General features: G+C 34.3%; 2 protein-coding genes across 3 annotated transcripts; one reads left to right on the top strand and one right to left on the bottom strand.

The window, feature by feature from the left end:
• Nucleotides 1-2630: 2630 nt before the first annotated feature.
• On the bottom strand, nucleotides 2631-3940 carry LOC126689234 (uncharacterized). The gene is made up of 3 exons (XM_050384351.1): nucleotides 3773-3940; nucleotides 3611-3656; nucleotides 2631-3006 (listed from the first exon to the last, which is right to left on the bottom strand). Exons 1-3 carry the CDS (start codon nucleotides 3899-3901, stop codon nucleotides 2963-2965), a joined length of 219 nt encoding a protein of 72 aa, XP_050240308.1. The 5' UTR covers nucleotides 3902-3940; the 3' UTR covers nucleotides 2631-2962.
• Nucleotides 3941-7844: 3904 nt separating this feature from the next.
• LOC126689233 (putative E3 ubiquitin-protein ligase RF298) lies at nucleotides 7845-15691 on the top strand. Of its 2 annotated transcripts, none has more exons than XM_050384350.1 (4): nucleotides 7845-8013; nucleotides 8312-8352; nucleotides 8621-10774; nucleotides 13588-14957. In XM_050384350.1, exons 3-4 carry the CDS (start codon nucleotides 8627-8629, stop codon nucleotides 13633-13635), a joined length of 2196 nt encoding a protein of 731 aa, XP_050240307.1. In that variant the 5' UTR covers nucleotides 7845-8013; nucleotides 8312-8352; nucleotides 8621-8626; the 3' UTR covers nucleotides 13636-14957. The 2 variants fall into 2 exon arrangements, with proteins under 2 accessions (XP_050240307.1, XP_050240306.1); XM_050384349.1 differs by having other exon boundaries at nucleotides 7846-8013; nucleotides 14934-15691.
• The last annotated feature ends 1312 nt before the right edge of the window (nucleotides 15692-17003 follow it).

Below are 17003 nucleotides of genomic sequence, written 5' to 3'. Positions count from 1 at the left end.
TATTTAGCAAATGACTCAACAAATAAATCAAGCAAGCTTAATTTTAGACTCGATTATTAAAGGCAAAAATGCAAAATTGACCCTCTAACTTTTAATTTTTTTCATTTCAGTCCTCTAACTTTCAGTTTTGTGATTTCAGTCCTCTAACTTTCAATTGTTGTAAATTTGGTATTCCGTTAAACTTCAGTTATGTTTTGGTGTTAACTAACCCAAAACTATGCCATTTTGGCTTTTAAATTTATTTTTTTTTTAATAAATTTCGAAATTTAAAGAAAATTAAAAAAAAGAAAAAAGAAAAAGAAAACATTTATGTTATGAAAACCCAGTTCGAAACTGCAACCAATACCGATAAAACCTCAGTGGAGTTGAAGTTGAGGACATGGGTTTTCTTCTGCGAGGACCACGCGCTAAGGTTGACGTTGACGTCGGCGCGGCGAAGCACAGCGCAGAAGCTAACGGTGGCAGCGAAGACTATGAGGAGGAGAGTGCTGAATAGAGGGCAGACAGAGCATTTTTGTGGGTGTGGCAGTTTCATGGGTTTTGCTAAAGACGGGATGTTGAAAGATTGAATCTTGGGTCAGGGTCAGATCCATTGTCTTCTTCAGTTTTAGGAGTGTTCTTGGACATTGGAAGAGATGGGATGTTGAAAGATTGAATCTTGGCATGAAATGGTGGAAAGAAAGCTGAAACTTTTTTGTGAGAGATTGATGAGTAGCTAGTTTCCTGAAAGTGGTAGTGGGAGTTTTGTTGTTGTTGTGTATTGGGTTTACAATGTGGAGGATTTGGTTTGAGTTTGAGAAGTGTGTAGGAAATTTACCAGCGAGTGATTTGGGCGTGGCTCATTTTTTTTTTTTATTATTATTATTATTTAATATCAGTTTTTTTTTTAAATTTTCTTTAAATTCCGAAATTTATTAAAAAAAAAAAAAAAAAAGAGCCAAAACGACGTACTTTTGGCTCAATTAACAGCAAGATATAACTGGAGTTTAACGGCGTATTAAATTGACAACAATTAAAAGTTAGAGGACTGAAATGACAAAACTGAAAGTTAGAAAACTGAAATGAAAAAAATTGAAAGATAGAGGATCAGTTTTGCATTTTTGCCATTATTAAATAAGTTAAACTCAAACATAATAATATGTTTGTGAACAAGCTTAGAGTGTGGGATTTGATTCTAGTACATATAATATTTTGTGTGTTATATATATACACATGTATAAAAATGAACTTATTTAACTTAAGATTTTAAATTAATAAATAAGTTTATAAGATATTGAATTATTATTTGTAATTTATAAATAATATAAATAGTCCATTTCATAGTAAAAATTAATATATAATTTATAACATTGCAACGCTTGTGAATCTAATTTTCATAAATTCATAAACAAAAATCATTCTATCAGATTGAACTAAATATAATTTCATTAATAATTATTAACATATATTTGTGAAGGGTAAAAAAAATGAACCGATCTTGAAATTTTAATACTTGGCTCATTTGGGCATCTATCAGATTTCACATCCTCACTTGACTCAACTTCACCTTACAATAAGCTATTGACATCTTGACCGTTACCCCCCATCTCTCCCCCATCTTTTCTCTCCTAAATAAATGAATTGTGAAAACTATATTTGTCCCATGTAAAAGACATGAGGAGCTCCTATTCAAGTCAAGAGAACAAGGTTAGAAGCAGAAAATAACCTGCCTAGTTCTGAGTTTGATCAGGTGAATTCATGCAATGGTTTGCTTTATTTTTCCGGAGCTGAAAGAAGTGGCCCCTTTCTTGTGCAAGCCGAGTTTGGGTGGATGTACCACTCCGCCAGCCAATAGGAGTGGCTCTGTTCCTTGGACTCTCGGCTATGGTTCATGACCAACAAGTACAAGGTGCTGCAAACCTCATATTCAATGATTAAATTGCTCACTGGTAGTGACAACATAAAGGCGGAAATATACACCATCTATACAGGAGCACAAAGGGCAACATCTCTTCATTTATTTAGTGAAAATGGAATTAAAACAAGACCATATTCTCCTAATGATACCCTCAAACCTATCACTCCTTTGGAGGATGCGACAGATGTGACCTTTTCTCTTAAAAAAACCATTGACAAACCCATTTTCTACTTATGATACTCAAACCTACTATTCCTTTTGCGGATTCTACCTTCATCAGTTCTTCCTCTAAAAAATTATTTTATTCATCAACTAGCTTTATTGTCATCTTCCTGATCATATTAGATTCAAGTACACACTCAGTGAAGTAGATTGAAATCAGACATACTAATTGTAAAGATCCCTATTGCATTTCACATGTAATTTAAAGCAGCCCTTGGCTATAAAGTACAAACACCACGATGCAAAACAATCAATTTGTACAAAGGCCATTCATGAAATCATTAGTACTTACCAATTGCAAGAGAAATTAGGATATTGTCATGAAAAGTAAAAAACCCGCGAACAGATAAGCAAAACTTTATCTTCCTTCATTTGCGTGAGCTATATTTCCTGACAATAACTTTATAACATTATTTCTTGGAAAAGATCAAGTGCCAAGTGATAAAATCTCACAACAACTAAATGAAAACATATTTAAATTAAGCATGAGTACAATGAAGAAGCCAAGAGCTCAGTAAAATGTTCGAATATATCAATTTATCAAAACAAAAAAGAAAGTTCGAATATATCAAAGTTGCATTTCAAAAGTTCATTCATTCCCCCTTTAAATTGCCTTAAACTAAACTACAATCTAGCAACCGGTCAATAATTCGGAGACAAGTGTTTAGAACAATCCATCATAAGATGAATTTGTTGAAGAATCATCAACAAAAACTTAAAAATCACAGAACATGACAGATGGTTCTGTTCAATCAACCATAGAAACCAAAACTTCAAATATATGGTCAGGGTGCTAATCCGCAGAGTCCAGCTCTTTTATGCAAAAATTCTCAGTTCCCTTTGTCATTTTTTCCTTCTTTCATTGCATGCCTTCAAAGCTTGAACTTCTGCCAAATATTTTAACAACATAGAAATACAAAAGTACTTCAATAAGAAAGCAAGCACAGTGAATGGAAAAAACCAATAGAATGCATCAATACAAAAACAAGAAATTTCCCAGATTTTCAAATGGGAATTCATACCAAATTACCAATACCCCAAAAAAGGCCAAAATACATGGTTAGTCTCTAAACGTTAGCGGCTTTGCGCAAGGGCAATTTTAGTCCCTAAAGTTTAAAATGATTGCTTTTAGTCCCTAACAAACTTAAAGTGACCGTTTTTAGTCCTAAAAAATTAAAAGTGATCGTTTTTACTCCTTATGAAATGACATGTCAGTTTTTAATTTGGACAAATCGTCTAACAGACTAGTGATCACCTTTAAACTTTAAACTTTAAACTTCAGAACCAATAGTGTATAAGCAAAAAATAAAACTAAAGAAATTCAACATTAAATTTTCGCTCTTTCTGCAATGAACTCAAAAGAGAGAATAAAGTCCAAATTCTTCATAATTCTCATAACCCTAATATACTTGTAAACAGGAAATTAAACCCACAAAAAAAAAAAAAAAAAAGAGAGTGAGAGTGAGAATAGAGACTTAAAAAAACGCATACCCATCTGGCAAGACTTCCAATTTCTATTACTTTTAATAAGACAATCCTGCAAATCATGGATAAAAAAAAAATGGGTTCTTCAAATCAATCACAGTAGCCCTAAAGTAAATAGTGTTCAGGGTTTAGGGTTTAAGATGAAACTTCAAAAATGAAGAAAATTACCTGCAAGGACAAGTAGAGAGAAGAACATTCATTGAGCTGTTTCACGTTCTCATCATCATCATCTGCGTCACTCTGATGAAGACTTGCCTTCTGGGACTGTGGCTCTATTTGGGGTGCCTTTTGCTCCATGTTTTTTTTGTTTTTTTTTTTTTTTTTTTTTGCACTTTGGCTTTGTAATTGTTGTGTTTTTTTTCTTTTCTTTTGGTCGGATGTGGACCGCGTGGTACAATGTGGGACCCTTGTTTTTTTTTTTTTTTTTAAGTACTAATTATTAATTATTACTTAAGCCATTGCCAATTTAATTATTTAATTAATTAATTTTCAAAAGTGATAATAAAGAAAGGAAGAGTCAAGAGAGTACTAGGGAGATGACCTTTTCGTATGATGTTTATTCTTGTTTATTCAAAGGAACCAAACTTGTGCGGCAACCAACTAGGGTAGGTGGTTAAATATTTTGTTTAATTAAAAAAAAAAAAAATTGAGTGAATACGATAAGAAAAACAAGAATATAAAAATTTAACATTAGTATAGTTCAACGATGGCATGATAGATATTATATATGATTAGGCCTTGAACCAATAGGAAATAGGTCTAAGATTTGAGTTTTTCTTATTTATACTAATAAGCACATTAGTGTTTATCTCTTTTCGTGTTGCTTTAGGTGTGTAGGAGTTGTCACCATCACCTCCTAAACATTTTTATTACCCGAAAAAGAAGAAGATAGATATTATATGTTGCCATCGATTAAGGATTCATATTTAACCTGTGTCCATAGTTAGAATTAAAGAGAAAATATTGATTTAAAAGAAATACCAATGTCTGAATTGGATATTAATTATTAGTTTCTTAGCCACATTATTGGTTTGATGAAGATCGTTGCAAAGTTTGATTCTTTAAACACATAATCTAATTGCAAGTTTGAGCTTTAAATCTCATCAATTTATAAGCACAACAAACTTTCTTATACTTTTATTTCATCTCCTACATTAAAAAAAAAATTAAAAAAAGTGAATTACAATTTTATATGCAAATCCAATTGAGAATTTGTGTGACTTTAAGAATGGGCAAAGAATCTTGACTCCTTTTACAATTGATAAGTTGAATGAATAGCCCTACTAGTAAGACAACTTTTGTCACATCTTTTTTGTATCATTTTTAAAGATGATTAATTGTAAATGACTGATAATAAAATGATGTTAATGATAGATTTATGTAAAAGTGATTATTAACTATTACAATTTTTTTTTTTAATTTTAGAATTTGATAATTTGGAGATGAGAGATTTAAATTTTAGATATCTTCTTCTAAAAAAAAAAAATCTCAGATATATTCGTTAAGAGGTGCTAATTAATCTATAAAGCTCTTGGCCATTATTCATATCTTACCATCTCAAGAAATTGTTTCAATAATATGTGATTGAATAATTGAACCAATGAAAGATCAAAGGAGAAAGAAATTATTCCTTCTATCTTGGAGAAGAAGTGTGCTCTTCACAAAATTCCACTTGCCAATGCTATTTAGCCTATTTTCTAATGGGTGGTACCACTTGATTTCCCATCAATCTTTTTGCTAGCAAAGAGCAAGCATCTCACCCTTTCCTTTTTTCCTATAGACAACACCAATCGCTTAATCATACAAAGCAATGAGTCATTGTATTGACTTAATTTTTATTTTAATGTGAAGAGAAGCATATAAAATATGTTTGACACCATAATAAGAGGGTGACAGATTAATAAATTTCTTTAGATGATGCATAAGAAGGTCTATTTTGTTGACAAGGAAACGAAGGGTTTTAGGGGAGAATAGAAATGGGAGATGGTGCCTTGTTGCGTGTTCATATGCAATTAGGTTTTTAGACTTTTATTGCAATGACATTCTCTGACAAAAAATTCCATAAAAAACCACAAAGAGCATGAAATGAAAACTCACTGAAGTCATTGTAATGTAATATCATGTCCACACGTATATATATGCACTCACATCCATACATTTGTGCATAAAACAGAAAATGGTCCTTTTCTTTTCTTCTTCTTTTTTGTTTTGTTTTGCACAATGTTATAAGAGTCTCTGTCTTAACCCTTAGATTAGGATTCCTAAATTGTTCTTCCATTACAAACAATGCAAATGCCATTAGATCTATAAACCATTGGGAAAAAGAAAAAGAAAAATCCTTGGCCATGTTGGTTTGTTCTAAATAACAAATTTATAATGAGGCTGGAGTTATTTTTTAGCTTTTTTTTTTGGTTGTTGTTATGAAGATTCATGGTGTTGGAGATGATAATTAGATGAATTCCAATTTCCTAAAAAAGATTGGTTCACAATTTATTCTCACCCTTACCAAATGCACACACATGCACAAAATACACACTTGGATTAAAGGAAGATTGCCAAATTGTTTTGCACTGGTTTGTTATGTGACATTCACATTACTAATCCATTTATTAACAATACGAAATAGAATCCAAGAGAGAGTAGGTGCCTAAATTTTCATAAACTATTAAATTCCCTTTCATAGACATCTGATAAAATTGTATCAGTACATTAACAAATTTAATTTTGATGTGCTATCGGACCAAAAAGGAGAATATTGGCTGTTATATATGCAGCAGTGATATGGATGATATTATTTTTGCACGTTCAAGTATTTTTACCCCTTGTTATTAAAAAAAAAAGAAAAGAAAAAAAGGTAGTCGACCCCCTTCGATTACTTAGGCAAGCCGCAAGTGAATCTTTTGTTGCTTTGTTAGCAACAAATTCGGCAAATGATTACAATCTTAAGTTTGTAATTTTTGAAGGATGGCTCCAAAATGTAATCTAATGCTATTTTGACCCGAAACTCGAGTTTTCAACCAGATTGTGGGACAATGGGAGTGGTGTTGGAAACATTTTAGTGGATAAACAAGCTTGATATAACAAATAATAACCCGAATAATAATCAATAATTAGCAAGAACAAAAAATGAATAAAAGTTTAGAATGAGCTCATATTGCTTATAAAATCACATTGCAAAAGCATTGTTTTTAAAGGTTGATTAATGCCACTTAAAGTAGAACTCGGTTCGAATGACTCTCTTGTTCGAGTGCCACTTGGAGTAAAGCTTGGTCTGAATGGCTCTCTTAGCCAATCAACCCACTAGTTCGTACTGTAGCATCGACTTTCAAGTGTGAGATGAAATAGGGTAGGGCGATGCATATGTGTGTGATATTTATAAGGCCCAAGTCCACACTAAGCATAATATATTAAGAAGTTAAGATATTATTAGAGACTTACAATGGCTTATAATCACAAAAGGAAGCTCAATCCAAACCAATGTAGGACTAGCAACAATAAACAAAGTGTTTGGAAAATGCACCCATACTAACAAGTGGGTGGATTTGCGAAAAGGTGGGTTGCATAGCAAGGGTGGGTCAATTTATGATGGGGGTGGATCATGAGATAAAGAGAGGTGGATTGTAGCTAAATCATGGTTTTGGGGTGGGGGGGTGGGGGGGGGGGGGGGGAGGATTTGTTGTGGACTAAGGTAAGGGTATAACAATTTGCGTCTTACGAGAGGTTATTTTACTATTACATTGAAAATGTTTTTTAAGTTGATTAACATTTTTCAACTAAACCAAATGAGTACTAAGATGTTGATATTTTCAACCGATAATGTAGCCCATTAGGCAATATTTTGTAATTGGGATGAAATTCTTCCCATCTCCTATATTCCTCCCAATTTTTTCTCTTCGAGGTTGGAAATGGACTAGGTCGACCCCTCTTCTCTTTTTCTTAACTTGAATATATTCACAATAGAAAAAAAGAAAAAAGAAAAAAGAAAAATGAGAACCATCATTCAATTTGTAAAAAGAATTATATGAGGGTAGGTGGCACAAGAATGAACTAAAAAAAAAAAATTATCACATTTTTTTTTTCTTGAAAGGAGAAATTATTCATCAAAAAAAAAAAAAAAAAAGTGAGGTAGATGTCTAATTTTAATCAACCATGGTTATCTTTGGGAGGCATATTTGGATAACCATGGTTACTTGATTTTAACAAAAAAAAAAATAAAATAAAAAATAAAAAAATCCCTTAACCGAAAAAATATAAGAGAGAGAGTGAAGAGAGAGTTCAATTCTTTATTAAGAGCTTAACATAAAAAGAAAATAAAGGAAAAAAAAATAGCAAATAAATTTTCCCTTTTGACAATCCGATGTTCTAAGGTTGTTCGTAACTTCGATTTGTTGAACATTAGCTCCAATCTGGTACGTATCGATCGTTGATATTCTGATTATAAAACCTCAAAATTCTCGAACTGCTGTTGAGGATCTTCCAATAATATTTGACAGTGGCTACAAATATATATGGATTTTGGGAACTTTATTTGATGCTTTATTGATCTATGGGCTGGTTTCAAAATTTAGATTTGTATAGAAATTCGTGTGGATTCTTTGAATTTTGATATTTTTGGCAACTGTGTATGTCTGTAAATGCATTGATGATTGAATATTGTTTCGTTTCTGGGAAGAACTAATTTTGGATTTTTTTTTTTTTTGGTTGCAGAATCTTGATTATCGTTTTTTTCTTGATACTGGGATTCATAGGTATGTTTTCTAGTACTTGCTGCATGCAATGGTCAATCTGTTTTAGTTGTCGATTTTTTGTATTTTTGTTATGAGAAGCTGATCTTATGACTTGGGATTGTGAATCTCTGATACCAATGTTAATTTTAATGTTTTATTTTTATTTTTCAATGGGTTTGATAGTGTTGGTTAATCAGTGTTTTAGTGTTGCATTGACTCATTGGGGATTGATAGATAGATGATGATAGATAGGCTTGATCAATGTATTGAAAGATATTATTTTGTGCAGCTGAAAATGGCATCAATGGTTGCTAAAGTTAATTGTCAGGTGTCTTCTTCAGTTTCTATACAAGAAAAGGGGAGTAGAAATAAGAGGAAATTTCGGGCTGATCCGCCTTTAAGTGGTGACCCAAATAAGATTATCTTGTCGCCTCAAAATGAATGCCCAAGTTATGAATTTTCAGCGGAGAAATTTGACATTGCCCCAGGTCATGGACAATTAAGTGCCTGTGATCTGTGTTGTGTTAACCAAAATCATTCTGATGGGTTGAAACTTGATCTTGGATTGTCTAGTGCTGCAGGTGCAACTGAAGTTGGGCCTAGCCGGCCTAGAGAAGAATTAGAGGCAGATGAATTCCAAGATGCTGATTGGAGTGATCTTACGGAAGCTGAGCTTGAAGAACTTGTTTTAAGCAATTTAGACGCCATTTTCAAGAGTGCAATAAAAAAAATCATTGCTTTTGGTTACACTGAAGAAGTTGCTACAAAGGCTATCTTAAGGTCTGGCCTTTGTTATGGGTGTAAAGACACAGTGTCAAATATAGTGGATAATGCTTTAGCATTTCTTAGAAGTGGCCAAGAAATTGATCCTTCAAGGGAGCACTATTTCGAGGATTTACAGCAGCTGGGGAAGTATGTATTGGCAGAATTGGTTTGTGTTCTTCGAGAGGTTAGGCCTTTCTTCAGCACAGGGGATGCAATGTGGTGCTTGTTGATTTGTGATATGAATGTTTCACATGCTTGTGCAATGGATGGAGATCCCTTGAGTAGTTTTGTGGGTGATGGGGCCTCAAGTGGGAGCTCCTATAATTCCACCCAAATTCAATCTAAAACAGAAATCAAAAGCTTGGAATTGAATCTTCCAAGTTCTTCTAAACAGTTTAATTGTTCTCATAGTACTCAATCCGAAGCACCCACCATGGCAGGAGTTCCCAACATAATGAAACCAAAGAATTCCCTTGTTCTCAATGGACTAGTATCAGAGAAAGAGGGCACAACTACAACATCTGATACTATTGATAAATCCTTTAATGTTGCAGGAACGTCTCAATCTCCTGCAGCGGAAGAAAAGTTTGGGGGAAGTAGAAAGGTCCATTCTGGTACTACTAAGAGAGAATACATACTCCGACAAAAGTCACTTCATGTGGAGAAACATTACCGGACATATGGATCTAAAGGGTCTTCAAGAGGAGGAAAGCTTAGTGCTTTTGGTGGTTTAATCTTGGATAAAAAATTGAAATCTGTATCAGAATCCACTGCAGTTAATCTCAAAAGTGCTTCCTTAAAGATAAATAAACCAGTGGTAGTTGATGTGCCTCAAGTCAATGGGAATCATAGTCTTTCAGTCAACTCTGGGCTCCCTTCCTCTGCAGCTTCAAACCTGGAAAGTATTAATACCATTTCAGCATTGTCTAAGACCAACACTTCAACAACAGTAGCTGCAGTTAATTCTCCACCTGCATTACCTGCACCTAGTACACCACCTTCATTATCAGCTGCCGATACTGAACTTTCTCTTTCACTTCCTACTAAGAGCAACTCTGCTTTGGTGCCCTCAAGCTGTAATGCTGAGCCATCTAATTGTAGTTTTGCTGGCATACCATATGATAAATCTCTGGGGCAGTGGGTACCCCGGGACAAGAAGGATGAGTTAATTTTGAAGCTGGTTCCGAGAGTTCGGGACCTGCAAAATCAGCTCCAGGAGTGGACAGAGTGGGCAAATCAGAAGGTTATGCAGGCTGCTCGAAGGCTGAGTAAGGAAAAGGCTGAACTTAAAACTCTGAGACAAGAAAAAGAAGAAGTTGAACGTCTCAAGAAAGAGAAGCAGACTTTGGAAGAAAACACTATGAAGAAGCTATCTGAGATGGAGAATGCTTTGTGCAAGGCTAGTGGGCAGGTTGAGCGAGCTAATTCTGCTGTCCGAAAGCTTGAGGTGGAGAATGCTCAACTGAGGCAGGAGATGGAAGCTGCTAAATTACGTGCTGTAGAGTCAGCTGCAAGCTGTGAGGAGGTTTCCAAGAGAGAGAAGAAGACGCTGATGAAATTTCAGTCATGGGAGAAGCAAAAAACCTTGTTCCAGGAAGAACTTAGTACAGAAAAACGCAAAGTAACACAGCTGCTACAGGAATTAGAGCAAGACAAATGTCTTGAAGGGCAACTTGAGGTATGTTCTATGATAAACTACCACTTATCCCAAAATCTTAAGGTGTTGTGAAATAGTAAATTTAATCATTTAACCATTAATTTAACACTCTCCCTCATGAGTGAGCCTAGATTCTCCCTTCACAACTGGGGCATAGCATGCGGGATTTTTAACTTTATAAATGGGATAGAGTGGAAACAAGGTGAATTTTGGCCACTCGATTTGATACCATGATAAACTACCATTTGTGCCAAAACTTAAACTGTTAGGAAATAATGAGTATAATTATTTAACCATTATTTTAACATTGTAAAAGTTCAAATATAATTCCTTGCCCCCACCTCCCCCTCCCCTTTTTTTTTAATAATGGACCCCCACATGAGGCCAACCATTAACTGGTTTCTCATTGACAGTTCACTCTTCTTCTTTTTTCTTTTTAATATATTTTTTTTTAATAATTTTTTTTTTTAATTAAGGTTTGTCATTGCCAATGTATTGACATGATTGGAAGTCATAACATTAGCTGCATCTGTTAGATAATCAAAAGTGGTTGCCACTATCATAAGGAAATTTTTTTTATAGATGATGAGGTCACAAACATCCAATTAGGATGATATCTGGCATAGGAGTTTAAAAAGTTGGACCTAAAACTCTTTGCAGTTAATGCTCCTTTCACAGTTTGTCGAGGTGCAAATGACACTGCTTGGCGTATTCCTTCGTGCACTCATGCATGCATTGTATGTAGGGTACATGCATGTGCTTATAAAGAAGTTGAACAAATGAGAAGAAGTGTAGATATGGTAGGAATAACCCTTATTAAGGCCTGCCTTAGGCTTCCTTCTGGTCAAGAAAATTTAGGTTACTCCTTTAGGGCAAATTCAAGCATCAATTTTATACCATGAGTGAGTGTAATTTTCATAATTATTTTTTTCTAGGTTTAAGACACACTGATGTGTATGTGAGGTCAGTTTGAAAAGTGCCTAAATGCTACCTTCATTTATTTAATCCCAAAAAAAATCAGACGTGAAGTGAAAGATTTCCGTCCTATTACTTTGATAGGGGAGTTTACAGAATTATTGCTAAAGTGTTGGCTAATAGGTTGAAAGAGGTGATTGGGACATAATTTTAGAATCTCAGAATGGTTTTGTCAAGAATAGGAAGATTCTAGATTCAATTCTTATTGCAAATGAGTGCCTTGATAGTAGTTGAAATTAGGAGTGCCTGGGGTGTTATGCAAATTGGATGTGGAGAAGGTGTATGATCTTGTGAATTGGGGATTTCTCATCTATATGCTGAAGCGCTGTGGTTTTCCTGAAAAATGGAGAAACTGGATTTTTTTCCTGTTTATCTACAGTTAAATTTTCGGTTTTAATTACTGGAGCCTCTTGTGGTTTCTTTGAGAAATCTAGAGGTCTATGGGAGGGTGATCCGTTGTCCTCTTTATTGTTTGTTTTAGTCATGGAGGCGGTTAGCAAAATTTTGGATAAGGCTTCAAGAGATGGTTTTATATCTGGTTTCAGTGTGGGTACCTCCACATGTAATCATTTACAGGTGACCCACCTTTTTTGCAGATGATACAATGATTATGTGTGATGCTGATCTTGACTAGATTGTATTTCTGCATTTGATTCTACTATGGTTTGAGATTGTGTCAGGATTAAAAATAAATATGGGGAAATCTGAATTAGTCCCTGTGGGTGTGGTTCCAGATATTGATCTACTAGTTGGTATTTTGGGGTGCAAGCAGGGTTCCTTTCCTTTGAAGTATTTAGGTCTTCCTTTGGGTGCAAATTTAAAATTTAAAGATAGATCAATCTGGAATCCAATTATTGAGAAGGTGGAAAGGAAATTTGTAGGTTGGAAACAATTGTATCTCTCTAAGGCAGGTAAAGTTACTTTAATAAAAAGTATTTTATCTAACTTGCCATCTTATTTTCTTTCTCTCTTCCCTATTCCGGTGGATATTGCAAATCATCTAGAACAACTACAACAAAATTTTCTTTGGAGTGGTATGGGAGATGATTCGAAAACTCATCTGGTGAATTGGTCTACGGTATGCTCGGTATACTCTCCTATTCAGTCTGGGGGGTTAGGGATCAGAAATTTGAGATGCTTTAATGAAGCTTTGTTAGGAAAATGGTTATGAAGATTAGGGTCTGAGAGAGATGCTTTTTGGAGAAGGGTAATAGGGGTTAGCTATGGAAGTGAGGGGGGAGGTTGGTGCTCTAAGTCCGTCCCATGTCCTTATGCGGTAAGTTTATGGAAGCCTATTAGTAGTGGATGGACTAACTTTTCTCGTTATGTTCTGTTTGATATTGGAGATGGATCAAGAGTAAAATTTTGGCATGGTGTTTGGTGTGGGGATAGTTCTCTCAAATTGAGTTTCCTAGAGTTATTCAACATTAGTAGGGATAAGGAGGCTTATGTGGTTGATCTCATGAAGTTCCCCAATGGGGTGCTTTATTGGGATATGGAGTTTTTGCGTGCGGTTCAAGATTGAGAATTGGAATCCTTGTCTACGTTTATTGATATTATATATGATGTCTCTTTGAGGGGTACTGGTGAGGATAAGTTCTGCTGGATACCTGCCAAGAGTAGGGGTTTTCAGGGGAGTAGCTATTATTGGGCATTGATAGGTGTTTGTGATCAGTCCTTGCATTTGGAAGCCAAAGGTTCCCTCCAAAGAAGTGTTCTTTGCTTGGACAGCTTCTTTGGGGAAAATTTTGACGATCGATAACTTATGCATGAGAAAATTATGGATTCTAGATTGGTGTTACATGTGTAAATGCAGCAGGAATCAGTGGATCATCTTTTGTTGCATTGTCCTATTGCAGTCCAGCTTTGGTCTATGGTATTCACATTGTTTGGGCTCTACTGGGTAATGCCGAAGTCTGTGGTTGACCTTCTAGCATGTTGGCAAGGGAAGTTTGGTCGTCATCGCAACAACATTTCCTGGATGGCTGTCCCTCCTTGTTTGATGTGGTGCATTTGGCTGGAGCGAAACAACTGGTGTTTTGAGGATTTTGAAAGGACAGTAATCGATCTAAAACTTTTATTTTTTAAAACGCTATTATATTGGATGTCTATCGTAGAAAACCATTCTATCTCTTCAAATTATGATTTGATGAATGCTTGTAATTTGTGTTCCTAATTGTGTTGATCCCCTGCTATATATGTCGTGTATACTTGGGTGACTCTTTTTTTTAATGTTTGAATAAATTTTTTATTACTTATCAAAAAAAAAAAAGCAAAAATATAAATTACACCCTTAGTTTGGTCGATTGTCATTTTGGTCTATAAGTTTCATTTTTGTCATTTTGGTTTGTGAGTTTACATTTGTTGTCATTGTTATTTCGTCCTCCTTTCCTTTGAAAAAATTACCATTAAGAAGAGCTAACGGTGACGGCAAATGTGAACTTACATGACAAAAATGAAATTTATAGGACTAAAATGACAATTGACCAAACTTGAAGGATGTAAGTTGTATTTTTTTACTTTTTGAAAAAATAAGTTTAATAGTTTTTTAGTATTAAAAATTATTTTTTAATGGAGTAGTTGACAGAAGTTATGGATGGACGAAACAACTAACGGTGACAACAAATGCAAACATATAGGACTAAAATGTCAAAAATAAAACTTGCAAGACCAAAATGATAATTGACCAAACTTAAAGGGTGTAATTTGTATTTTTGCTAAAAATTTATTATTTGTTTGTATGGATGTCAAAATCTTATTGATCTTCTAAAAAGCTTATCTTCACACATTCTCTTTACTTGTTATCTTAACATTTTGATCGGTGACTTGAACTTAAATAAATTTTATTCAACTTTCTTTTAGGGCTTGTCTGTACCTAAGTAGTAGGCACATGCATGTTGTAAGCCTGTAATCGTGCACATTTTTATGCATTTCCAAACTCCGGATATTTCCTCCATTTCATTTTTTTGGCCGACCAAAACTTATTCCTGAAGTAAAGCTTTTAAAGAAACACGTGAAGTGTATTGTAGTAGCTGTCGGAAGAAGCATGTTAATAGGGCAGTTCTAAAGTGCCCTTCTGTTAATGCTTTGAAAGTATACTGCTTAGTGGTTCCACAAAGATGTCATTCCTAGTTCCTCTTGGTGCTTCTTGTGATTATGAGTTTTACCACTGGGCCCTTTCTCATTGATATAAAAAATATCACAGGCTAAATGGAAACAGGAGGAAAAAGGGAAGGAAGAACTACTTGTGCAGGCCAATTCCATAAGAAAAGAAAGAGAACAAATTGAGGCTTCAACAAAATCAAAAGAGGATATGATTAAATCCAAAGCGGAAAAAAATCTGCAGAAATACAAAGATGACATTGAGAAGCTTGAAAAAGAAATCTCCCAATTGAGACTGAAGACTGATTCTTCAAAAATTGCTGCACTCAAGAGGGGCATTGATGGAAGCTATGCCAGCAGACTTACAGACATCAGAAATGGCCTAGATCACCAGAATTCCTGGGCCCCTTATATCTCAGATGTGGTGAGAGATTTTCAGGACTACTCTGAGTCAGGTGGTGTGAAACGGGAACGGGAGTGTGTGATGTGCCTTTCAGAGGAGATGTCTGTGGTTTTTCTCCCATGTGCTCACCAGGTGGTCTGTACAACATGCAATGAGCTCCATGAGAAACAGGGCATGAAGGATTGCCCTTCTTGTAGGAGCCCCATACAGCGGCGAGTCTCTGTTCGTTATGCTCGTTCTTAATTGTTTTCAGGGTGGTTGAGTTGAGTGTTCTGAATAATGATTGCGGGACTCCTCCAAAATGAATAATGCATTTGATTGGCCCCTTTTATAGTTGAAAAACTCAAATTGCCTTATTTTTGCAAGGTTGATAATAGTATGCTTTCCCACCTTCTTCCAGTTTTGTCTTGTAATTTTTTTCTTAATCTCTATAAAAGTATGTTAACAATTGGCTCTCACTGTGGATATTAACAATTACCTAAGAAGAATGCAGAAGATGGAAGCTGGCATTTCTATATACACATTTAATTACATATATTAGTACTTACTGTACATAATTGAGGTAGTTGAGCTCAAGCTGCGGGCCTAGACAAATGTTTGAATTCGATTTGGCCCTTGTAAGTAGAGGAGTTGCTAAGTACTAAATAATGTCATGCCTCTTCGGAGTTTCATATTTGTAACTGGTACTTGCATTTGTATATCCTACAACTCTCACTCTTTTAATTTTTTTTTACTAGTTTAAAAGTTTTGAAGCCTGTTTCTCAAAAAAAAAACACCTTGTTGATTATATATACCAGTCACAGATCCGCGTAATATAGGGCAAAATTTGATATAAATATGTTTTATTGGATAATTATTGAATTAATATATTAGATTGTATATTTTTAAAAGTCAATATGTGTTATTTGAAATTATGTTTTATATTAGGAGTCTTTTTGTGGTGTAACAACTAACAAATTAAATATATTTTGTAGTTGGGTATTATATATAGTGAAATATGTATAAAAATACAATACAATACAATACAATAAATTTTAGGCAAAAATGCAAAACTGACCCTCTAACTTTCACTCTTTTTTCATTTTAGTCCTCTAATTTTTAGTTTTGTTAATTCAGTCCTCTAACTGTCAATTTTTGTTAATGCAGGATTTCGTTAAACCTAGTTATGGGTTGCCGTTAATGTCACTGAAATGATGCTGTTTTTTTTCTTCTTCTTCTTTTTTTTTTTTTTTTTTTTTTTTTTTTTTTTAAATATTTATTTTTATTTTTATTTTATTTTATTTTTTATTATAATTTTATAATTTGGGAATTAAAATAAAAAAGAAAAATGTCTAAAAAAGAAAAGAAAAGAAAACATTTAAGGGGAACGACGACGTCGTTCTGCTTCCCCTAAAATCAAAACCGAGGAAACTCCATACCCAAATCCCATTTGTCAGTACCCACCCAACAAAATTAAAATTCAAAAAAAAAAAAAAAAAACTTGCACTCATCATTTATTAATTAACTCTTTGTATTACTAGCTTCTTGTTTGTTTCTCGAGAAAATCAAAAAAGAGAAAATAAATTTATGAATAGACTGTTTTTAGCTTAGATAGTCCGTACAAAAACAAACTAAATACTATTTGATCCAAGGTCCACCGATTCATTCAATGAGAGAGAGAGAGAGAGAGAGAGAGAGAGAGAGAGAGAGAGAGAGAGAGAGAGAGAGAGATGACCTTCGCAGGAATTGGATGCTAATGTGGCGGAGGCAGCTTCGGCACCATTCGTCGGT

Source organism: Quercus robur, chromosome 6, assembly GCF_932294415.1.
Source record: "Quercus robur chromosome 6, dhQueRobu3.1, whole genome shotgun sequence".
Classification (NCBI taxonomy): Eukaryota; Viridiplantae; Streptophyta; class Magnoliopsida; order Fagales; family Fagaceae; genus Quercus; species Quercus robur.
Note: the sequence above shows the minus strand (reverse complement) of the source record. Positions and strands in the feature narration are given on the sequence as shown.